Source organism: Bufo gargarizans, chromosome 2, assembly GCF_014858855.1.
Source record: "Bufo gargarizans isolate SCDJY-AF-19 chromosome 2, ASM1485885v1, whole genome shotgun sequence".
NCBI lineage: Eukaryota > Metazoa > Chordata > Amphibia > Anura > Bufonidae > Bufo > Bufo gargarizans.
Window position 1 is genome coordinate 196464902 of NC_058081.1, and position 26321 is coordinate 196491222.

The window sequence follows — 26321 nt, forward strand, 5'->3', positions numbered from 1 at the left end:
GTGTCGTTTTCTCCCAGGACAGCCTGCCGGAATTCAAACCGGAGATGTGAAGGTAGCCTTTGCTGCATGCCATTAAAAGATTGTCCACTGCTTTCCAGGAAGAATCGGGCATGTTGGAGTCACATCGCCTTGTGACTGACAGCAGCTTACTCGCCTCTCGGCACTAAAAACACCCAAAAGAGTGAAGCACCGCAGTGGCAATAGACTTCTCGCATGCTACGGTTTTATCTCCGGTGAAAAAAACTGAAGACTTGCCTGAATGCCGGATGCAGCATTTTTTTCCCCATAGAAATGTATTAGTGCCGGATCCGGCATTCAAAATACCGGAATGCCGGTAAATGTGAAAAAAGATACATGACGGATCTGTCTGTCCGCATGACAAGCGAGGAGACGGATCCGTTCTTGCAATGCATTTGTGAGACAGATCCGCATCCAGATGCGTTTCACAAATGCTTTCAGTCACATCCAGATCGGCGGATCCGGCAGGCAGTTCCGATGACAGAACTGCTTGCCGGATCACACTGCCGCAAGTGTGAAAATAGCCTTAAACACAAAAGACAAAAAATGTGCATTCATGTTTAGCCTAGCTAATTTTCAAAGAGTTTTTAGATGCGCAAGAACCAAAGTCCAACCCAAGCACCTACTTAAAAAAAACTCAGTATTCAGGGCAACAAAAAAATGACATAATTTCTCACAATGAAAGTAGAGATGATGTAACTGTCCTAATAATGCTAAGGAAGACCTGTAAAAATTACTAACACATTTGAATGCTTTTTTGACTGCTGGCCGAGTCTTTGCCGTGTGCACAGTAGTTTTAAGTAACAGAAGCATATCACCCAGGCTAAACATTTTATAGGAACAATTTTCTTCAGGTTCCACTGTATACTCAGCCGCATCCTCTTGCATGGCCATGAGATCACTGGATAGCAGATCTATAAGAGAATATATGCATCAATACACTGATCTGCATAAACTTTTCAAAGCAGGGCACAACCAACAGAGCTACATTCAAGTGAATAAATCAATGGTAAGAAATAAAAAAACACAGTACAGACTGTAACTCGTCAGAGGGTAATATAAATCGTGATGGTCTAATGAGGTTAGGTATAATCACAGATGAGCATCCTTTAAAACGTAGCCTTTATTAATATTTAAAAATAAAAAAAAGCACATAAGATACCCCTAATAGACCAATAAACATAATGCAAAAAACAAAAGAAAATTACTCTTGTGAAAGAGACAATCCTCACAATGGTGGGCGGAATAGCCGGGTGATCAGGAACCTCCTGGACGCCCTAGGACGGCCCTGATCGGGGAGTATAGAACAAGCTACAATTAGCTAGTCTAGACTTTACCAAAAGAAAATAAACGTACCAAAAATAATAACCAGTGACACAGATAAGTGCATATCAAATCCCATCAGCAAGGGATGAGTCACATGGTAGCTTTTACAAATACCACAGTTGTTTAGTGGTAATGTTATAGGGGGTGTGGGATTCACATGTCCCTGGTCCAACGAGTTTCGCCCAAACACTTGGGGGGCTCATCAGGGGACACTAAAAAAGATTGTGGAGGTATAGTTCATGTTAAAACAAATACCAATCAGTGTAGATTAACACATTTACAGTGGAGTTGAAAAAACAGCATAAATAGACGGTCAGCCAGTCAGCTGAACATACAAAAGACCAAGTTATTTAACCCCAACTGGTGCAATGAGCTGCTTCTCATTTCTTAAACAACCATGTCGAAAGACATCTCGTGGTCGTCGAAAAAATGTTAGGCTACTTTCACACTCGCGTTTGGTGCGGATCCGTCATGGATCTGCACAGACGGATCCGCACCGATAATACAACCGCATGCATCCGTTCAGAACGGATCCGTTTGTATTATCTGTAACAATGCCAAAACTGATCAGTCTTGAACATCATTGAACGTCAATAGGGGGTGGATCCGTTTTCTATTGTGTCAGTGAAAACTGATCCGTCCCCATTGACTTACATTGTGTGTCAGGACGGATCCGTTTGCCTCCACATCGTTTTGCTGCAAGCAGCGTTTTGGTGTCCGCCTCCAGAGCGGAATGGAGGCTGTATACAGATCCTACTCGTAGATGATTACTTACAGAGTTTAGCTGGAAATTTTATATGCATATCAAGTGTTACTCAAGATTATTCAAAAGTCAAAATGTTGATTTATCCTCTATGGAGAGGTGCACATGTGCATTTTATATGGATCTGTCCATGGAGGTAAGTAATTTAAGTGCACAGTCTTAATATGCTATATAGCCTTTTAACTGTCATGGCTTCCCACGTGTGATTATAATATTAAATACCTCTTGTTGCCCTTGATGGCTTTGTCTAGATACCAGGTTTATTAGTTCTCATTCCCAATAGGTCGGCTTGGCTTCAGGTCTCTATTGTTCCTGTATGTATGCCTCCATGTGGGTTTAATATGAAGTAAATCCGAGGGATTCCTGGATATGCTGACTTCACGCCAATGTTTGATACGGGCCAATGTGGAGGTAAGTGAGCAGGGAAAGTTATATTGAAGCACAGGGCGATTTATCACAAAAAACGCATCAAAAACGCATAGTGAACAGAAAAACCGCATATGCAACAACCACAAATGTATTGGGAAAGGTATATTGAAGCACAAAGTGATTTATCACAAAAAACGCATCAAATAATCTTGAGTAACACTTGATATGCATATAAAATTTCCAGCTAAACTCTGCAAGTAATCATCTAGGATCTGGATCTGTACACAGCTGAACTTACCTATTACTGCAAGGACTAGCGCCATCTGGCTGATAAGAAATACATTGCAGCTCAAACTGAAAGTAGAACACAAGCGTCATCTAGGGTCATAAGAAAAATATACCACCAACTCTCACCAACAGTGTATCATAGGAGCTTTATTAATTGTATGCTATAGGAGTATACCAACAGTGTGTCATAGAAGTTTCAAAGTTTTATATATTACTTATCTTTTATTTCGTGTTTTTAAGTATATTTTGTTATCGTCAAACCTAATATATATGTTTATAGAACAATAAAATAGGATTTTAATTATTTAAATCTCCTGTTCTCTGAGTGAACCATTGTTGCGAGTGCCCCGAAAAACACTATATATACACATAAGATGCCCAAGAGCCTAACACCATATGATCAAACCATGGCACTAGGTAATGCTGGTTGACAAGTTCTATAGGCACTGTGAAAGCAAATGATCACCACATAAGGTCTAAACAAATTAAGACCTGCAGAACCAATCAATCAGATGAAGCCTCCCGATGTGTGCGGAACCCCCGAGATGAAGCACTAATAGGGGGACTTTATATTCTAAATACATTGGACTCCTGACTGGAACGTTTAGTGTCACAGTCTCCAATTACTAATAGCAGAGGCTTTCAAATAAATACATTGATATACTTGAGCACAGTGGCCCTGTTACTATTACACACAGCTCCGATGGGGCATGAAGTGGTAACTCTTATGTGACTACTTATATGCTTCAAAAGAAAAATATTCTCTAATAGTGTCAAATAAAAGTAATAAACTCTGCAATACACTTACTGATTCATACCTATTTCCTCCCCTCTCCACTGCTCCACCAGGAGGACATGTTGTCTACTTGATGCGTTGTAACTATAGGCCCTATATCTTGTCAAAAAGAGCAGCAGCACATAAAAAGGTAGAGCATACTCTAAATGTGTAAACTGCATGTGTATTTTAGGCAATAAAAAAAACATTCAAAATGATAGTGCACATGGGCCCTTATGCAGGCAGGATACCCCTAACAACCTACTAGATCTTTTACAACGCAGCAGATTCTAGCGTGAGATAGATTTCTACATCTGCACTGGTTTCCTCTTCCAGACCAGAAGCACCATCAAATCATCCCTCAAGAGCCATGCAGGAAGCATTTATGTTTAGACGTCTCGCAGCACAATTGCAGGAATAGCCTGATGTGACCATTGGTGGTCAGATATTTTGTAAGTTTGGCATAAGATTTGGGGAATTGCTTGGCAAATTCTGTGCACTGGAGAGTGTGTGGTCTGTGGTGATTTTATGTCACTGTCTAATAAAAATAGAAGGTCTACAGGGTATAGAAATCATAATTGATACTGTAACCCTGGTCTAGCTCTGGCTCAGTCTGGGTACCCTGTCTAGCCACTAGCCATGCCCTTTTGAGCATGCCTTGAGAGCGTGGGGCACTAAAGATAACTGCTTTATTTAGACTACTGACCATAATACCTACATTTGTCATTACTTGAGGGCCTAACTTCCACCTTCCTCTGTGACTCCAGGCATGAACTTGAGGCGTTCTGTTGAAAACTGGGTGCATGCGGAGACGATTGTTCACTTTTCTCAGGATTTATCTGCTCCATCTTCTTTGTGTCGACTTTTAGAAGCTGTTCTTGCATCTTCAGAATCTGCCCCAAGGGATCGATATCTTTAGGGATCTTCCTAGAGGGCTTTTTCCGCCTGGGGGCCTTTGGAGTAGTACTGACAGAAGGTGTGACCACCACATTGCTGCCCTCACTCATTTTACAGTCAATATCGATCACAAGTTTTTCGTTATCCGAGTCGCTGTCATTGCTGCTGGTGGTGGCTTGGGCTCCAGTACTTGACGCAGAGCATGTTCTCAGCTTGTTCTCAGTGTCAAATCTCATATCTGTCCCCTCTTCATTGCTCAGCTTTTTCTTCTTCACATCGCTGCCTTCATCTGAACTGAAACCTTTATAACAAGGAACATGTATGTACATGAGCAGTGCTCACTGCCTGTGATGTAATAACCATACAACCATCCTAAGAAGTCTGCCCAACCAAGGACCCATGAACACTTCCATACTACTCTGTAGACGTTGTCATAAAATGGCATCCACAGATTATTAATCAAAACTGTACCTCTGTACACTTCCAATCTAATATAGCACCTTCTCCTGTTAGATGGATGTCATATTATGGCGGTATTTACCCCTAGAAGTATTGTGTCTAAGGAACGCAGTATTGCATTCCTGCATAATATGGTGCCATAAGGAAGCATTATACAGCAGCACTGGAGGGTCTAAAGCTGGGCAGTATGAAGCAGAAGTTCCTTGGTGTGCCACCATATAGGCTCCATGAAAGCAGATGATACCCTCGTGTAAATATGGCCATGTATACAAAGAACCATACTCACTGCACATGATACTGAGCATTTGTCAATTATAACTGGGATGAACATGTGAGGATGTTGTAAGTACAATATTACAACTGTATAGAAGCAGTCTGAGAAAATTATAAATGTAGATTGGTAATTAAGAGGAATCTGTTACCAGGAAATTCTCTGTTAAACCAGGCACAATGTCTAGCTCAGCTGAATGGAATGACACCTTCCACTCGGTGATCCACTGCTTCATTCTGCAGATAAAGTACTTTTGATCCATATGCAGATGAGCAGTTACACCAAGGGTGGGCTCAGCCAAACTCTGTGCACCCCTTCTCCTGTCCTTCCCCTGCCAGACCCTCCTTCCCCTTCAGGGCCTGTATAGTCATCCTGCTTGGCCCTGCCATGCAAGGAGATTGCTGGCAACGGTGCACAGAATGGCTTGGGACAACCCCAGTGCACTTACTGACCATTTGCATATGGATCACAAAATGAAAAAGTATCATTCGCATTCAGTCCTTTTTCAGGCCATTTATATTTTTGCCAGGGCACCATTTTATAGTGACACCATTTTGGAGTAGAGTACATATAACTTTGTTTTTAATAATTTTTGGAGGAATGGTAATGGATAACTACTGTTATTTGTTGCAATTTATTTATTCATAGCAATGCATAACCTAATTACTGTAATAGTGACAGATTGTCCATGTCCTGTACCCCAAGTGTCAGCGTGCCACTGCCCTCAACTCCAAGTGTCAGCGTGCCACTGCCCTCAACTCCAAGTGTCAGCGTGCCACTGCCCTCAACTCCAAGTGTCAGCGTGCCACTGCCCTCAACTCCAAGTGTCAGCGTGCCACTGCCCTCAACTCCAAGTGTCAGCGTGCCACTGCCCTCAACTCCAAGTGTCAGCGTGCCACTGCCCTCAACTCCAAGTGTCAGCGTGCCACTGCCCTCAACTCCAAGTGTCAGCGTGCCACTGCCCTCAACTCCAAGTGTCAGCGTGCCACTGCCCTCAACTCCAATTGTCAGCGTGCCACTGCCCTCAACTCCAATTGTCAGCGTGCCACTGCCCTCAACTCCAATTGTCAGCGTGCCACTGCCCTCAACTCCAATTGTCAGCGTGCCACTGCCCTCAACTCCAATTGTCAGCGTGCCACTGCCCTCAACTCCAATTGTCAGCGTGCCACTGCCCTCAACTCCAATTGTCAGCGTGCCACTGCCCTCAACTCCAATTGTCAGCGTGCCACTGCCCTCAACTCCAATTGTCAGCGTGCCACTGCCCTCAACTCCAATTGTCAGCGTGCCACTGCCCTCAACTCCAATTGTCAGCGTGCCACTGCCCTCAACTCCAATTGTCAGCGTGCCACTGCCCTCAACTCCAATTATCAGCGTGCCACTGCCCTCAACTCCAATTATCAGCGTGCCACTGCCCTCAACTCCAATTATCAGTGTGCCACTGCCCTGAACCCCAATTATCAGTGTGCCACTGCCCTGAACCCCAATTATCAGTGTGCCACTGCCTTGAACGCCAAGTGTCAGCATGTCACTGCTCTGAACCCCAATTATCAGTGTGCCACTGCCCTGAACCCCAATTATCAGTGTGCCACTGCCCTGAACCCCAATTATCAGTGTGCCACTGCCTTGAATGCCAAGTGTCAGCATGTCACTGCTCTGAACCCCAATTATCAGTGTGCCACTGCCCTGAACCCCAATTATCAGTGTGCCACTGCCCTGAACCCCAATTATCAGTGTGCCACTGCCCTGAACCCCAATTATCAGTGTGCCACTGCCCTGAACCCCAATTATCAGTGTGCCACTGCCCTGAACTCCAATTATCAGTGTGCCACTGCCCTGAACTCAAATTATCAGTGTGCCACTGCCCTGAACTCCAATTATCAGTGTGCCACTGCCCTGAACGCCAAGTGTCAGCATGTCACTGCTCTGAACCCCAATTATCAGTGTGCCACTGCCCTGAACCCCAATTATCAGTGTGTCACTGCCCTGAACTCCAATTATCAGTGTGCCACTGCCCTGAACTCCAATTATCAGTGTGCCACTGCCCTGAACCCCAAGTGTCAGCATGTCACTGCTCTGAACCCCAATTATCAGTTTGCCACTGCCCTGAACCCCAAGTGTCAGCGTGTTATTGTCCTGTACCCCGAAGTGCTTGTCCTCTGTGGCCCTATGTCAGTCATTTGGCCCCTTTGTGTGATGGAGCGTCCGGTTGGTCACATGTAGACATCCCAGCTCTTGCACTGCTGCTTGGGGTCCATGGACCCTCAGTGATCCTTCTCAGGTGCACTCCTCCGTGTAAAAGAGGCCTTAGATATCATCCTAACAATAGCATTTAGGGTTTTACATGGCCTTGACTGCAGTTGCCTCCAATCCCAGAAGGCTCCTGCTGTGTTAGTGCGTCCCAATATTCATCCCACCTGTATGGGTGGAGTTAATATTAACTTACAATTTTGTTCAAATCAAAATTGATTTGAACTTAAATGGCGGTTAATTTGGTCAGTTTGATTAATGGTCCAGCCCTATTTTAACAGTGAATTTTCTGGTGACTGATTCCCTTTAATGTCAGTGGTAATTTTTCTGTCTAGTGATAGAACACTAGACATAACTCCTGTATGCTCTCCTGTATGTCTTTTTATATAGAAAAAGTGTAAAAGGACCCAATCACAAAGGAGAAACACTCCTTAGGCTCCATTCAGACGTCCGCACTTTGGGTGTGGAATGGGTGCGGACCCATTCATTTTCAATGGGGATGGAAAAGATGCGCACAGCACACAGTGTGCTGTCTGCATTCGCATTTCCGGTCTGCAGCTCCGCAAAAAAAAGCTCCGCTGCAGGACAAGATGACGTGCCGGCCCGGTGTTTTGCGGATCTGCAAAGCACTGCGGACGTGTGAATGGACCCTTACAGAAAGGTTTAGGAATGCCTCCTTCTCCTCTGTACTAGGATGTGTTTCACCTTATGACAAAACGAGAGGTATAGGAGAGCGGATATGCTGAACACAGTGTGCAGAAATCCTAAGGAGACAAATATTCTAGCAATGGTGGTCTTACGAGACAAAGCTGGGGTCGAGTTGATGATCTGTTTTTCCATATGTAATCTGTCTAGCAGAGACTTTTTAAGGGAGGTCTGACTTAACTCCAGAGACTCGGAATCAGAGGACATTTTACTTGAGTTTACATCCTTATCCACAGAAAAAAAAGTTTCCAGTTCTGTCACATCAGAAGCAAAATCCACTTCCTTATCCTCGTGATAAATACTCCTGTTTGTGTAATGTTCTTTATACTGCAAGGGGGGAAAAAAATAGAAATGAAGGGACAGCAACATTTGGAAAAGGGAAACAATCTAAAATGATGAAAGCAATTCACAATAAATTATTAGCAAAATGACAATGGTATGAACATGGCTCAGTATAAGCAATTAAATCCAGTTTTTTATAGAATCTTGCTTTATGGAGAGAACTCCCAAGGAAGCAATGTGTGTGAGATGCAAGAATAATATACCTTCTATAGTGTAAGAGGCTTCAGAAGCATTTGAGTAGGCAGCTTATACCGTTTACAAAAAAGGCACCTCTCCCGATAAATAGATATAACCAAAAAGATCCTTTTTTTTTTTTTTTTTGCTTTTATCTATTATGCATAATCTGCAGGAAAATACACAACGGCAAAATATCTAGTGGATTTCCTTGCAGATTGTTTGTGGAATTGCTGTGGATATTTTCCCCTGGGTATCGGACTCATATAATGCCAAATGAGTAAAATGCTGATCCTCAGCATAGGTCATCAATATCACATATTTGGGGGTCTATCTCCTGGCACACACCCCCCCCCCCCCCCCCCCCATTCATCTGTGTGAAGAGGTTGGAGTGCTCCTGTCAGCACTGTGTCCTCTTCCTAGGCCTCTGACGTCACGGTCATTGGTCATATAGCCTATGCGCTGCTCAGTCCCATTCAAGCTGAACTGCATTACCAAGCACAGCCGCTATACAATGTACTGTGCTTGGTGAGCTGAGAGAAGGACGGCGAGTACATGCGGCTTCTCATAGGTTTTGTATTTTTCTAAGGTGACCCAGGAAAAACCTTTCTGTTGATAAGGGTGGGTTCACATCTGCGTTCTGGATTCAGTTATGGCTTTCCATTATAACATGGTTATTATGTAAAATAACAGAATCAATAAGACAGAAGTCAAAACGGAAACCTTTAAGAGGCATTCCGTTTTGATCCGTCTTAATAGATGTCTATGTGACGAGGGGACATCCTCTGCGTCTGGAGGAAAGAAGGTTTGTACGCAAACATAGAAAAGGATTCTTTACGGTAAGAGCAGTGAGACTATGGAACTCTCTGCCTGAGGAGGTGGTGATGGTGAGTACAATAAAGGAATTCAAGAGGGGCCTGGATGTATTTCTGGAGCGTAATAATATTACAGGCTATAGCTACTAGAGAGGGGTCTTCCTCTGGATCAACTTGCAGGATGACAGGCCGAACTGGATGGACAAATGTCTTTTTTCGGCCTTATGTACTATGTTACTATGTTACTATGGGAATCAGACAGGACTTTTTTCTCCATTCTGCATAACGGAAACGGGACGGATCGGTTCTGATTCCCATAGACATCTAGTAAGACGGAATGCCTTTTAAAGTCTTCCGTTTTGCATTCCGTCTTAACAGAAGTCTATGGGAAGCATAACGGATCCGTCCTTCCGTCCTAAGGATTCCGTTATTTTCCGTTATAACGGAAAGTCATAACGGAATCCAGAACGCAGATGTGAACCCACCCTAACAGATTAACGTATTCCCTTGCACAACCAATCCCTCTGTCTTTAATTAAAGACTAAAGCAGACAACCACAACTTCCAAGCCTAAAGACTACCTGTACACATTGCAGAATATGCAGTGGTACTGTATTAGGCAGCATAATACACTACCTGCAAAGTGAATAAGGACACTGATTTTTTTTTTACATGCAGAAATTGACCCGCCGTGTAGATTTCCTGCAGCATGTTAATGGTTTCTGTGGATTTTAAGCACAGATTTCACCCTTTGCAAATGCATGTTGATTTTGATGAGGTTACGCAGAGAAATCTGCACAGACTGGGTTCATTTTATGCAAGAAGTTTAATCTGGACTGAAAAGACACATTCATGCACAGTCAGATGTTTCCTATGCAGGACATAATAACTGTAGTATAAATGGGGAAGTGACAGCTGTATCTCAATTGTGTAATATGCTGCATTACAAGGTAAACGCACTGAAGGTTCGTATACATTCTTAGGGAGGCATGGGTTCAGAATTTTCACGGAATAGGAAATTTAAACTCCAAGGACTTTCATACTGATGACCTATCCTAACAGTAGGATATCAATATAATATTGATAGGCAGCACGCTGGCTCAGTGGTTAGCACTGGTACTTTGCAGTGCTTGGGTCCTAGGCATTACATTCAGTAATGGCTGTACATTTAGATGTACAGATTTAGAGATGTGCTTCTGGCAGTTGCAACTAGCTATAGTGGATTATCTCTCCCCTGCTGGCCCGGTCTGGATGCGCTCTTTTAGCCAGCATGGACAAGACATATCTGTATGGTATATACCAGGGATGCTCAACCTGTGGCCCTCCAGCTGTTGCAAAACTACAACTCCCAGCATGCCCTAATAGCTGTAGGCTGTCCAGGCATGCTGGGGGTTGTAGTTTTGCAACAGCCGGAGGGCCGCAGGTTGGGCATCCCTGGTATATACCATCAACTCATATGACTGACTGGAAATTGGAACTGCATGCGCTAACTTAGAGATCTGATGTGACATCTGCTGACAATGAGGTTGAGACGGTTGTGAGCTGGAGACCATCAGTAACGGATGAACAATGATTGTCTCCTCCATAATTTCCTAGTTCCTAAAGGCCTCTTTACACTGCCTGAACACTGGGCAGATTATCGCTAACAACTGTTCGTACAAACAGTCGTTAGTGATAATCTGATGGTTTAAAAGTACCGACAGGCTGTCTAGACCTGCACCAGATTTATCACAGGGGTTCAGGCTGGATGATACATGTGCCGGTGCAGGGAGATATACAGTCAGAAAAAAGTGTATCAATTATTGGTTAGCTTAGCTTGTGACAGAATTTTACACCAGAATTGATCCAGTGATAGTCTACCTTGAGAGATGGTTATCAACAGTGATGGCCAGTTTGCCCCCGAACACATGCGAGCTGCCATCTTAAATCACAAGTCCGGCGATGTACAGGTAAGTCCTTACCTGTGCCTTCGCTGCTAGCCGGTCTGAAACAAATGCGGTCACCGGGAGCAGACAGTTCCGAGAACAGCCCGATGAAGGCCCCCGGTGGCAGTTCTCGGAACTGCCTGCTCCCGGTGACCGCATTTGTTTGAGACCGGCTCACTGCGCAGGCACAGGTAAGGGCTTACCTGTGCATCACCGGACTTGTGATTTAAGATGGCAGCCTGCATGTGTTCGCAGACGAACACGGCAAACTGGCCATCACTGGTTATCAATACAAAGGAAATTGAAAACCCATTTAACAGGCTATTTAAGACTAATATACAGGACGTTTTTTTTATTTTTTTTTATTAGTGGTTGGTTTTCATGATAAAATTCGTAAGCTACCTCCTTTTACCCCTTTATCTGCCCCTTGTTGTGCACTTTTAGCACCGCAGAGAGAATAATTTTACAAGCTGTGGTCAGCCAAGTAGTTTGATTGCAGAGAATTGGTGACTCAACTGGACCACCAAACATACTGCTTCTTGCCGGAATGCAGTGTGTATTTCGGCAGAGAACAGTCTGCCAGAATTCTCCAGATCCGTGATTGCCGGATGCAACTGGAATGCTCATCGGCCCCATTAAGTATAATGGGGTCTGGCAGAGATCCGGCCACATTCCGGGAAAAACCGACCGGACACATTCTGCTGCATGCTGTGGTTTGTGTCCGGTCGATTTCCGACATTCTCTGCTGGATCAGGCAGACGGATTTCTATCCCGCAGGTGCGAAAGTAGCTTGAGAGAGACCCTGAGCAGCAGTGCATTTGTGTAGTGTTCCATCTTATCCACCATAGTGTGTCCCGTACAGCTTCGTGTCAGTGTGACAAACAGAGCTCATAGCTGGTTTGGGGCATGCTGCTCATTCATCCAGAATTTCATAGCCTATCCAGAGAGCTGTGAGTGACCAGGTGGTTATTAATAATGGAGGCGGGCACCCCGAATTACAGGAACAGGGATGCTAATCACCAGCCAGATCCAGCAAAAACGCTTGTGTGAAAGTATGCGCAAATGTGTAGAAGAAAAAAAGAAAAAAAAGGCGATGTACAACAAAAATACATATTTTGGGTTTATCAAATTCTACATATGAAAAGACATAGGATTAAATACAACTGATGCATACATGGAGCGGTGCCAAATATATAGCTAATCACCCACTTAATACAGCACTGACTCCTAATAAGGTGTAAAAAGGGATACTGTCAGGCCTCACTATATAGTAAAAAAAAAAAAAATCCTCCAAAAAATAAAAAATCACTATAAAAAATACATTTACCAACTAACCAGTAAAAAAAAAAAAAAGATAGTATATCCATGTTGTCAAGGAATAATAATGTGAGATCAAATGACATACCAACATATGAAATGTGCAATTAAAGAAATCTGAATACTTAGAGAGCATAAAAAAAAGGCCTGTGAAACCAAAGGGTGCATAAGTATCCCACCCAAGAGTGCTGTGGGAAGAAACCCTATGTGTATCGCTGTAGATGGAGCTTCCTCAGGGGTGAGAGATCCTGAGAGCCGTCATACACCTAAAGAGGACCTATTACCATTCCTGACATGCTTGTTTTAATAGATACATGCATGGAATATCTCTGGAGCACCTATTCCTATGACTAGGGATGAGCGAATCGACTTCGGATGAAACATCCGAAGTTGATTCGCATAAAACTTTGTTTGAATACTGTACTGAGTGAGCACTCTGTACAGTATTATAGAATGTATTAGCTCAGATGACTTAGAATAACTTAAAAAAATAATTTCTACTGTTAAAAACCTTTTCCCGTTCCAAGGTACACCCCCCCCCCCCCAACTGGTTACCACCCATCTGTACCCTTACTACAGACTACTAGTAATTCATTCATAACTTGTACTTGTAATAGTAAAGGAATGGCAGTATATAGAGCCATAACATGGGGAATGCATGTAGCTATTAAAACAGGCATGTCAGGAGTGGTGAAATGTCCTCTTCAATTGGACGAGTGACCAGGAGTGACATTTTATGCTGTTCGCCATGTCAGTGCTGCACTGGCGGGAGAATCAGCTGCTAAAGAACTAACAGCTATGTGTGTTATGAATGAGAGGAGTGGACGCGCATCATTATAATCACTACCAATACTGACTAGAAGGTACAGTATATTGGGAGGGCAGCACAAAACCTAGAGGTAGTAATAGGGACACAAGCACTAGAGCGCGCTAGTCCTGGTAACTTGGGACTTAGCTATGATGACAGCAGCCTGGACCATGGACTGCAGGGAGACAGGTGCTCAAGGGATTGGAGAGAGATGACAGCAGTGAAAGTGGTGGAGACTATTGGTGAAAATCAGTCTAGTGTACAATGAGAGGTTGATGGCACAATACTGATGAGATGACAACACTGTCAGGGGTTTTCCAGAGTTTTGACATTGATAGCCTATCCACAGGATAGGAGCATCAAGCGCAGTGTAAACTGCTGGACACTACACGTGTCTGTTATTACTCATCAGCATAGGATCTGAATAAGTACTGCCCAATCCAATATATGCAGCAGAAAAAGGAGATTTTTGTGAAACTCACCTGTAAAATCTTTTTCTCGTCTTTTCCATTGGGGGACACAGACCATGGGTATAGCTTAGAGGTATTAGTAGGAGGGACACTATGCAAATGAAAGAGCTCCTCCTCCTCGGGCTATACCCCCAGACTCCACCAGGAGGAACTCAGGCGTTGCACAAGCAGTAGGAGAAGGAGCAAGAAAAAATCATGGAAACCATCGGACCAAGCCATAAGGTCCAACCAGAAACAGAAAAACTGAACTAAAGACCCCTCCTGCAACAGGAATAATGGGTGGGAGCTGTGTCCCCCAATGGAAAAGACGAGAAAAAGATTTTACAGGTGAGTTTCACAAAAATCTCCTTTTCTCGTGCTTTTTTCCATTGGGGGACACAGACCATGGGACGTCCAAAAGCAGTCCATGGGGTGGGAAAAAATACCAGCACCGCCAGGAGGAACGCCCCAACGGTCAAACAGGAACCACAGCCTGCAAAACCCTGCGGCCAAAGCCGCATCAGCCGAAGCCAGTGAATGCAACTGACAAAAATTTGCAAAGGTATGCAAGGACGACCAGGTGGCCGCCGTACACAGCTGAGACGCAGAGGCACGACTGCGTCTTGCCCAGGAAGCCCCCTCCGCCCCAATGGAGAGAACGGCAATTCTAGCCGGGGGAACTCCACCACAAGCGTGACAAGCCGCGGAAATAGCCAAGCAGATCCAGAGCGCCAAGAACGGCGGACGGAAGCAGTAGCCGCGAGACACACCTCCAGGACCCGTACAACATCCAGGGAATGCAGAGTGCATTCCTTGGGGTTAGCCGGAGAAGGACAAAAGGAAGGCAGGACAAGATCCTCATCAAGGCGGAAGGGAGAGACCACCCTGGGCAAAAAGAAGGGGACTGGACGGAGCACAACTTAATCCTGGTGGAAAACCAGAAAGGCTCCTGACAGGAAAGAGAGGCCAGCTCCGACACCAGTCTGACTTAAAAGCTCGTGATTAGAGTTGAGCGAACACCTGGATGTTCGGGTTCGAGAAGTTCGGCCGAACATCCCGGAAATGTTCGGGTTCGGGATCCGAACCCGATCCGAACTTCGTCCCGAACCCGAACCCCATTGAAGTCAATGGGGACCCGAACTTTTCGGCACTAAAACGGCTGTAAAACAGCCTAGGAAAGGGCTAGAGGGCTGCAAAAGGCAGCAACATGTAGGTAAATCCCCTGCAAACAAATGTGGATAGGGAAATTAATTAAAATAAAAATTAAATAAATAAAAATTAACCAAAATCAATTGGAGAGAGGTTCCATAGCAGAGAATCTGGCTTCCCGTCACCCACCACTGGAACAGTCCATTCTCAGATATTTAGGCCCCGGCACCCAGGCAGAGGAGAGAGGTCCCGTAACAGAGAATCTGTCTTCATGTCAGCAGAGAATTAGTCTGCATGTCATAGCAGAGAATGAGGCTTCACGTCAGCCACCACTGCAACAGTCCATTGGCATATATTTAGGCCCAGCACACACAGGCAGAGGAGAGAGGTCCCGTAACAGAGAATCTGGCTTCATGTCAGCAGAGAATCAGTCTGCATGTCATAGCAGAGAATGAGGCTTCACGTCAGCCACCACTGCAACAGTCCATTGGCATATATTTAGGCCCAGCACACACACAGGCAGAGGAGAGAGGTCCCGTAACAGAGAATCTGGCTTCATGTCAGCAGAGAATCAGTCTGCATGTCATAGCAGAGAATGAGGCTTCACGTCAGCCACCACTGCAACAGTCCATTGGCATATATTTAGGCCCAGCACACACACAGGCAGAGGAGAGAGGTCCCGTAACAGAGAATCTGGCTTCATGTCAGCAGAGAATCAGTCTGCATGTCATAGCAGAGAATGAGGCTTCACGTCAGCCACCACTGCAACAGTCCATTGGCATATATTTAGGCCCAGCACACACACAGGCAGAGGAGAGAGGTCCCGTAACAGAGAATCTGGCTTCATGTCAGCAGAGAATCAGTCTGCATGTCATAGCAGAGAATGAGGCTTCACGTCACCCACCACTGCAACAGTCCATTGGCATATATTTAGGCCTAGCACACAGGCAGAGCAGAGAGGTCCCGTAACAGACAATCTGGCTTCATGACAGCAGAGAATCAGTCTGCATGTCATAGCAGAGAATGAGGCTTCACGTCACCCACCACTGCAACAGTCCATTGGCATATATTTAGGCCTAGCACACAGGCAGAGCAGAGAGGTCCCGTAACAGACAATCTGGCTTCATGTCAGCAGAGAATCAGTCTGCATGTCATAGCAGAGAATGAGGCTTCACGTCACCCACCACTGCAACAGTCCATTGGCATATATTTAGGCCTAGCACACAGGCAGAGCAGAGAGGTCCCGTAACAGACAATCTGGCTTCATGACAGCAGAGAATCAGTCTGCATGTCATAGCAGAGAATGAGGCTTCACGTCACCCACCACTGCAACAGTCCATTGGCATATATTTAGGCCTAGCACACAGGCAGAGCAGAGAGGTCCCGTAACAGACAATCTGGCTTCATGTCAGCAGAGAATCAGTCTGCATGTCATAGCAGAGAATGAGGCTTCACGTCACCCACCACTGCAACAGTCCATTGGCATATATTTAGGCCTAGCACACAGGCAGAGCAGAGAGGTCCCGTAACAGACGATCTGGCTTCATGTCAGCAGAGAATCAGTCTGCATGTCATAGCAGAGAATCAGGCTTCACGTCAGCCACCACTGCAACAGTCCATTGTCATAAATTTAGGCCCAGCACCCAGGCAGAGGAGAGAGGTCCCGTAACAGACAATCTGGCTTCATGTCAGCAGAGAATTAGTCTGCATGTCATAGCAGAGAATCAGGCTTCATGTCAGCCACCACTGCAACAGTCCATTGGCATATATTTAGGCCTAGCACACAGGCAGAGGAGAGGTTCATTCAACTTTGGGTAGCATCGCAATATAATGGTAAAATGAAAATAAAAATAGGATTGAATGAGGAAGTGCCCTGGAGTCCAATAATATATGGTTATGGGGAGGTAGTTAATGTCTAATCTGGACAAGGGACGGACAGGTCCTGTGGGATCCATGCCTGGTTCATTTTTATGAACGTCAGCTTGTCCACATTGGCTGTAGACAGGCGGCTGCGTTTGTCTGTAATGACGCCCCCTGCCGTGCTGAATACACGTTCAGACAAAACGCTGGCTGCCGGGCAGGCCAGCACCTCCAAGGCATAAAAGGCTAGCTCTGGCCACGTGGACAATTTAGAGACCCAGAAGTTGAATGGGGCCGAACCATCAGTCAGTACGTGGAGGGGTGTGCACACGTACTGTTCCACCATGTTAGTGAAATGTTGCCTCCTGCTAACACGTTGCGTATCAGGTGGTGGTGCAGTTAGCTGTGGCGTGTTGACAAAAGTTTTCCACATCTCTGCCATGCTAACCCTGCCCTCAGAGGAGCTGGCCGTGACACAGCTGCCTTGGCGACCTCTTGCTCCTCCTCTGCCTTGGCCTTGGGCTTCCACTTGTTCCCCTGTGACATTTGGGAATGCTCTCAGTAGCGCGTCTACCAACGTGCGCTTGTACTCGCGCATCTTCCTATCACGCTCCAGTGCAGGAAGTAAGGTGGGCACATTGTCTTTGTAGCGTGGATCCAGCAGGGTGGCAACCCAGTAGTCCGCACAGGTTAAAATGTGGGCAACTCTGCTGTCGTTGCGCAGGCACTGCAGCATGTAGTCGCTCATGTGTGCCAGGCTGCCCAGGGGTAAGGACAAGCTGTCCTCTGTGGGAGGCGTATCGTCATCGTCCTGCCTTTCCCCCCAGCCACGCACCAGTGATGGACCCGAGCTGCGTTGGGTGCCACCCCGCTGTGACCATGCTTCATCCTCATCCTCCTCCACCTCCTCCTCATCCTCGTCCTCCTCGTCCTCCAGTAGTGGGCCCTGGCTGGCCACATTTGTACCTGGCCTCTGCTGTTGCCAAAAACCTCCCTCTGAGTCACTTCGAAGAGACTGGCCTGAAAGTGCTAAAAATGACCCCTCTTCCTCCTCCTCCTCCTCCTCCTCCTGGGCCACCTCCTGTTCCATCATCGCCCTAAGTGTTTTCTCAAGGAGACATAGAAGTGGTATTGTAACGCTGATAACGGTGTCATCGCCACTGGCCATGTTGGTGGAGTACTCGAAACAGCGCAACAGGGCACACAGGTCTCGCATGGAGGCCCAGTCATTGGTGGTGAAGTGGTGCTGTTCTGTAGTGCGACTGACCCGTGCGTGCTGCAGCTGAAACTCCACTATGGCCTGCTGCTGCTCGCACAGTCTGTCCAGCATGTGCAAGGTGGAGTTCCACCTGGTGGGCACGTCGCATATGAGGCGGTGAGCGGGAAGGCCGAAGTTACGCTGTAGCGCAGACAGGCGAGCAGCGGCAGGATGTGAACGCCGGAAGCGCGAACAGACGGCCCGCACTTTATGCAGCAGCTCTGACATGTCGGGGTAGTTGTGAATGAACTTCTGCACCACCAAATTCAGCACATGCGCCAAGCAAGGGATGTGCGTCAAATTGGCTAGTCCCAGAGCTGCAACGAGATTTCGCCCATTATCACACACCACCAGGCCGGGCTTGAGGCTCACCGGCAGCAACCACTCGTCGGTCTGTTGTTCAATACCCCGCCACAACTCCTGTGCGGTGTGGGGCCTGTCCCCCAAACATATGAGTTTCAGAATGGCCTGCTGACGTTTACCCCGGGCTGTGCTGAAGTTGGTGGTGAAGGTGTGTGGCTGACTGGATGAGCAGGTGGAAGAAGAGGAGGAGGAAGCCGAGAAGGAGGAGGTGGCAACAGGAGGCAAAGAATGTTGCCCTGCGATCCTTGGCGGCGGCAGGACGTGCGCCAAACAGCTCTCCGCCTGGGGCCCAGCTGCCACTACATTTACCCAGTGTGCAGTTAGGGAGATATAGCGTCCCTGGCCGTGCTTACTGGTCCACGTATCTGTGGTTAGGTGGACCTTGCTACAGATGGCGTTGCGCAGTGCACACTTGATTTTATCGGATACTTGGTTGTGCAGGGAAGGCACGGCTCTCTTGGAGAAGTAGTGCCGGCTGGGAACAACATACTGTGGGACAGCAAGCGACATGAGCTGTTTGAAGCTGTCTGTGTCCACCAGCCTAAATGACAGCATTTCATAGGCCAGTAGTTTAGAAATGCTGGCATTCAGGGCCAGGGATCGAGGGTGGCTAGGTGGGAATTTACGCTTTCTATCAAATGTTTGTGAGATGGAGAGCTGAACGCTGGCGTGTGACATGGTTGAGACGCTTGGTGACGGAGGTGGTGGTGGTGGTGTTGGTGGTACATCCCCTGTTTGCTGGGCGGCAGGTGCCAACGTTCCTCCAGAGGCGGAGGAAGAGGCCGAGGCGGCAGCAGCAGAATAGGCCGAGGCGGCAGCAGCAGAAGAGGTAGCAGGGGGAGCCTGAGTGACTTCCTTGGTTTTAAGGTGTTTACTCCACTGCAGTTCATGCTTTGCATGCAGGTGCCTGGTCATGCAGGTTGTGCTCAGGTTCAGAACGTTAATGCCTCGCTTCAGGCTCTGATGGCACAGCGTGCAAACCACTCGGGTCTTGTCGTCAGCACATTGTTTGAAGAAGTGCCATGCCAGGGAACTCCTTGAAGCTGCCTTTGGGGTGCTCGGTCCCAGATGGCGGCGGTCAGTAGCAGGCGGAGTCTCTTGGCGGCGGGTGTTCTGCTTTTGCCCACTGCTCCCTCTTTTGCTACGCTGTTGGCTCGGTCTCACCACTGCCTCTTCCTCCGAACTGTGAAAGTCAGTGGCACGACCTTCATTCCATGTGGGGTCTAGGACCTCATCGTCCCCTGCATCGTCTTCCACCCAGTCTTGATCCCTGACCTCCTGTTCAGTCTGCACACTGCAGAAAGACGCAGCAGTTGGCACCTGTGTTTCGTCATCATCAGAGACATGCTGAGGTGGTATTCCCATGTCCTCATCATCAGGAAACATAAGTGGTTGTGCGTCAGTGCATTCTATGTCTTTCACCGCTGGGGAAGGGCTAGGTGGATGCCCTTGGGAAACCCTGCCAGCGGAGTCTTCAAACAGCATAAGAGACTGCTGCATAACTTGAGGCTGAGACAGTTTCCCTGGTATGCATGGGGGTGATGTGACAGACTGATGGGGTTGGTTTTCAGGCGCCATCTGTGCGCTTTCTGCAGAAGACTGGGTGGGAGATAATGTGAACGTGCTGGATCCACTGTCGGCCACCCAATTGACTAATGCCTGTACCTGCTCAGGCCTTACCATCCTTAGAACGGCATTGGGCCCCACCATATATCGCTGTAAATTCTGGCGGCTACTGGGACCTGAGGTAGTTGGTACACTAGGACGTGTGGATGTGGCAGAACGGCCACGTCCTCTCCCAGCACCAGAGGGTCCACTAACACCACCACGACCATGTCCACGTCCGCGTCCCTTACTAGATGTTTTTCTCATTGTTATGGTTCACCACAACAACAAATATATTATTTGGCCCAATGTATTGTATTCAAATTCAGCGGGATATAAATTTGAGGCCTAGTATTTAGGCGCTGGGTGACCGGTATGGATTTAGTGACAGAATTAGACTTGGAAATGCACAGAAGCGTGTGTGTGAAGTTATTCTGAATGACCCAATGTGCACCTTGAATATTATATACCCTTTTTGGGATAGATTTCAAATAGCTCTGATATAGCAGGAACCACTAAATTATGAAATTGCTAAATTGGGAATTGTACTTCAACCCAGAACAAAAAATGTGCTTTGACGGACACTAAATATCTTGCCCAGCAACAACAGTACAGCGGTGGGTAACGAGAGATTTAGAGGGATTTAAATTTGAGGCCTAGTATTTAGGCGCTGGGTCACCGGTATGGATTTAGTGACAGAATTAGACTTGGAAATGCACAGAAGCGTGTGTGTGAAGTTATTCTGAATGACCCTATGTGCACCTTCAATATTATATACCCTTTTAGGGATAGATTTCAAATAGCTCTGATATAGCAGAAACCACTAAATTATGAAATTGCTAAATTGGGAATTGTACTTCAACCCAGAACAAAAAATGTGCTTTGACGGACACTAAATATCTTGCCCAGCAACAACAGTACAGCGGTGGGTAACGAGAGATTTAGAGGGATTTAAATTTGAGGCCTAGTATTTAGGCGCTGGGTGACAGGTATGGGTTTAGTGACAGAATTAGACTTGGAAATACACAGTAGCGGGTGTGTGTGAAGTTATTCTGAATGACCCAATGTGCACCTTCAATATTATATACCCTTTTTGGGATAGATTTCAAATAGCTCTGATATAGCAGGAACCACTAAATTATGAAATTGCTAAATTGGGAATTGTACTTCAACCCAGAACAAAAAATGTGCTTTGACGGACACTAAATATCTTGCCCAGCAACAACAGTACAGCGGTGGGTAACGAGAGATTTAGAGGGATTTAAATTTGAGGCCTAGTATTTAGGCGCTGGGTCACCGGTATGGATTTAGTGACAGAATTAGACTTGGAAATGCACAGAAGCGTGTGTGTGAAGTTATTCTGAATGACCCTATGTGCACCTTCAATATTATATACCCTTTTAGGGATAGATTTCAAATAGCTCTGATATAGCAGAAACCACTAAATTATGAAATTGCTAAATTGGGAATTGTACTTCAACCCAGAACAAAAAATGTGCTTTGACGGACACTAAATATCTTGCCCAGCAACAACAGTACAGCGGTGGGTAACGAGAGATTTAGAGGGATTTAAATTTGAGGCCTAGTATTTAGGCGCTGGGTCACCGGTATGGATTTAGTGACAGAATTAGACTTGGAAATGCACAGAAGCGTGTGTGTGAAGTTATTCTGAATGACCCTATGTGCACCTTCAATATTATATACCCTTTTAGGGATAGATTTCAAATAGCTCTGATATAGCAGAAACCACTAAATTATGAAATTGCTAAATTGGGAATTGTACTTCAACCCAGAACAAAAAATGTGCTTTGACGGACACTAAATATCTTGCCCAGCAACAACAGTACAGTGGTGGGTAACGAGAGATTTAGAGGGATTTAAATTTGAGGCCTAGTATTTAGGCGCTGGGTCACCGGTATGGATTTAGTGACAGAATTAGACTTGGAAATGCACAGAAGCGTGTGTGTGAAGTTATTCTGAATGACCCTATGTGCACCTTCAATATTATATACCCTTTTAGGGATAGATTTCAAATAGCTCTGATATAGCAGAAACCACTAAATTATGAAATTGCTAAATTGGGAATTGTACTTCAACCCAGAACAAAAAATGTGCTTTGACGGACACTAAATATCTTGCCCAGCAACAACAGTACAGCGGTGGGTAACGAGAGATTTAGAGGGATTTAAATTTGAGGCCTAGTATTTAGGCGCTGGGTGACAGGTATGGGTTTAGTGACAGAATTAGACTTGGAAATACACAGTAGCGGGTGTGTGTGAAGTTATTCTGAATGACCCAATGTGCACCTTCAATATTATATACCCTTTTTGGGATAGATTTCAAATAGCTCTGATATAGCAGGAACCACTAAATTATGAAATTGCTAAATTGGGAATTGTATTTCAACCCAGAACAAGAAATGTGCTTGAACGGACACTAAATAACTCGCCCAGCTACAGCACTAGGGACAGATTTAGCTGGATATAAATTTGAGGCCTAGTATTTAGGCGCTGGGTGACCGGTATGGATTTAGTGACAGAATTAGACTGGGATATGGCCAAAAAATGAACAGACTATTGCTGGTTAAATGCACTTGGTGTGACAGCTTCACCCTGATGTAGGCTTTAGCCAAAAAACAACCACACCATTGAGGGTTAAATGCACTTGGTGACAGGCGCAGCTTGCCCCTGATTTTGTATATGGCCAAAAAATGAACAGACTATTGCTGGTTAAATGCACTTGGTGTGACAGCTTCACCCTGATGTAGGCTTTAGCCAAAAAACAACCACACCATTGAGGGTTAAATGCACTTGGTGACAGGCGCAGCTTGCCCCTGATTTTGTATATGGCCAAAAAATGAACAGACTATTGCTGGTTAAATGCACTTGGTGTGACAGCTTCACCCTGATGTAGGCTTTAGCCAAAAAACAACCACACCATTGAGGGTTAAATGCACTTGGTGACAGGCGCAGCTTGCCCCTGATTTTGTATATGGCCAAAAAATGAACAGACTATTGCTGGTTAAATGCACTTGGTGTGACAGCTTCACCCTGATGTAGGCTTTAGCCAAAAAACAACCACACCATTGAGGGTTAAATGCACTTGGTCGCAGCTTGTGCTGGCGCACCACAAGACACAAAATGGCCGCCGATCACCCCAGAAAAATGAGACTGACAAACGGTCTGTGCAGCCTAAAAACAGTGAGCAATTGAGGATCAGCAGCTCAATGATCCACAGCTGCAGATCGATCAGTTAATCAAGTCCTTTGGAGGAGTTAATCTGCCTAATCTCGCCCTACTGTCGCAGCCGCAACCTCTCCCTACGCTAATCAGAGCAGAGTGACGGGCGGCGCTATGTGACTCCAGCTTAAATAGAGGCTGGGTCACATGGTGCTCTGGCCAATCACAGCCATGCCAATAGTAGGCATGGCTGTGATGGCCTCTTGGGGCAAGTAGTATGACGCTTGTTGATTGGCTGCTTTGCAGCCTTTCAAAAAGCGCCAAGAAAGCGTCACAAAAGCGCGAAGAAAGCGACGAACACCGAACCCGAACCCGGACTTTTACGAAAATGTCCGGGTTCGGGTCCGTGTCACGGACACCCCAAAATTCGGTACGAACCCGAACTATACAGTTCGAGTTCGCTCATCCCTACTCGTGATGGGACGTGAACTCACAGCCACTGCATAATAGCCCAGAACTTTAATCACTACGCTATGTAGCTGTATCAGAAGCTATGGTCACAAGGAAGTCCAGATGAGAACAGTCAGAGAGACCCTCCTCAAAGGCTCGAAGGGGGCCGACTGCAGAGCGCGCAGAACCAAATTGAGATCCCAAGGAGACAAAGGGGGAACATACGGGGAACCGAATGCGCCACCCCCGAAGAAAGGTCACCACCGGACCCTTAAGAGCAAGGGACCTCTGACGGCCCGCGCCGAAACCTGACCTTACAGGGAACTAAGCGACAGTCCCTGCACAAGCCCAGACTGAAGAAAAGACAGTACCATCAAGATGGAAAACCGAAGGGGAGGGAACCCCGAACCCTCAAAAAAGGATAGGAAGGCCATCCAGGTACGATAGTAAATCCGGGAGGAAGAAGACTTCCCCGGACTGATCATGGTCCTAACCACTGAATCCGAGAACCCCATCTTTATCAGGATGGCGGTTTCAACAGTCACGCCGGTAAACGAAGAGACCGCAAATTCCGGTGGAAGAACGGGCCCTGAGACAGTAGGTCCTGTCCGTCGGGAAGAGGCCATGGGGCGTCCGCCAGCAACCGAGCCACGTCCGAAAAAACCACGCGCGGCGAGGCCACTCTGGGGTGATGAGAACGGTCGGAGTCCCTTCCGCCTCGAACTGGCGTAGACCCTTTGGTAGGAGAGGAAAACAGAGGAGGCTGAAGTCCTGCCACGGAGACACCTGCGCATCCATCCGTACGCCTCCGGATCTCGGGCGCGAGCCAGGACCACTGGGATCTTGTTGTTGAACCCGGACGCCATTAAGTCCACATCCGGACGGTCCCATCTGTGGCAGATTTCCTCGAACCCTTCTGGATGCAGAGACCACCCGCTTGGATCCACCGTGTTGTGGCTTAGAAAGTCCGCTGTCCAGTTGTCCACTCCTGGAATGCAAACTGCTGACAACACCGGAACGTGCGTCTCCGCCCACGTCAGAATTCTCTTCACCTCCTGCATCACCATCCGGCTGCGGGTCCCGCCCTGATGGTCGATATAGGCCACGGCCGCGGCATTGCCCGTTTGAACCCGCACTGGGAGGCCCGCAAGGAGAGAGGTCCAATAGGAGAGAGAGAGCGGAAAAAATCGCCCTCAGTTCCAGAAAGTTGATTGGAAGGCGAGACTCTGCCGCCGACCAAATTCCTTGAACCGTGCGAGACTGGAAAACGCCCCCCCCAACCCAGGATGCTGGCATCGGTGGCGGCGATAGTCCAGGAGAATGCGAGAAAGGAACTCCCCGACCTCAGGTTCTTTGGGAACAGCCACCAAGGGAGAGCTGCCCGAACCCGCTGAAAGGTAAAGGATCTCCTGTTGCGCCAGGCGAGTGTGAAACTGGGCATATGGAAGGCCTCGAAAGAGGCTACCATAAGACCCAGGACCTGCAAGTATTCCCGAATGGAGAGGCACGGGGAGCGCAGCAGATGCGACACTGCCCCCTGGACCTGGGAGGACTTGAAGGCTGGTAGAATACTTAGGCAGCCGAGGTGTCCAAAATCACCCTCCGGAAGGAGAGCCTCTGGGACGGGAAGAGGCAGGAGTTTGGGAAAGTTACCAGCCAGCCGAACCGTTCCAGGGTCTGAACAGTGATCCGGACGCTGTCCGTGGTCTGCGGTAGAGAGGGGGGCCTCTATCCGGATATCGTCCCGATAGGGCAGCAAAGGAATGCCCCTGGTACGAAGAAGCGCCATGAGCGGTCCAGGACCGTGGCAAGGACCCGCGGGGTGGTCGCCAACCCGAAGGAAGGGCGACAAACTGACAGTGTCGACCCATAATGGCGAAGCGCAGGAATCGATGGTGGGATTCCGCAATCGGGACATGTGATAGGCCTAGGAGCAGCAGGGCGGGCTGACTGGGCCCTCTAGTGCCGGGAAGGCTGGTGCAAAGGAAGGGCTCTTTGCGGGCGACCTGAGACCCCCGGCGGAGGAAGCAGGCGACGGCCTACCAGATGAGAAACGGCAAAAGGCATGCAGAGATGAACTCGTCCAGCTGATCCCCATAAGGTCTGGAAACCCCAAAGGGGAGATTAGCAAGGGAACGCTTGGTGGAGGCGTCAGCATCCCACACCTTCAATCAAATCTCTTCGCGCTGAGTGACAGAGATGGCCAACCTGCGGGCAAAGAGGGAAACAATGTCCCTAGAAGCTTCGCAAAGAATCTTAGAAGCCTGAGACATCTGGAGAACCAACTCCAGTGTGTTAGTAGCCGCATCTCGTACCGCCAGTTCCTGGTGGTGGTGTTGTAACCACACCGAGAGAGCACTGGCTACCCCTGCTGAGTGAAAGGTAGGTCACAGGGACGCGCTGCCAGCGAAAAAAGGACCTGGAAGAGAGTCTATGCGTCTGTCTACAGCATCCTGGAAAGAGGAACTGACTAAGACAGGAAGGGCCACATAATTGGCTAATCCGGCCAC

At 47.1% G+C, this 26321-nt stretch overlaps 1 protein-coding gene across 3 annotated transcripts in view; it reads right to left on the reverse strand.

The window, feature by feature from the left end:
* Positions 1-26321, reverse strand: part of ICE2 (interactor of little elongation complex ELL subunit 2) — a 135011-nt gene that overhangs the window by 60959 nt on the left and 47731 nt on the right. For 2 of the 3 annotated variants that reach the window (XM_044279861.1, XM_044279860.1), the window contains exons 9-11: positions 8214-8445; positions 4258-4737; positions 760-932 (exon numbers count right to left, since the gene is read on the reverse strand). In XM_044279861.1, the coding sequence (XP_044135796.1) occupies positions 760-932; positions 4258-4737; positions 8214-8445 (885 nt within the window). The remainder of the gene's footprint in view (positions 1-759; positions 933-4257; positions 4738-8213; positions 8446-26321) is intronic. The other variant, XM_044279862.1, reaches the window with a different exon arrangement.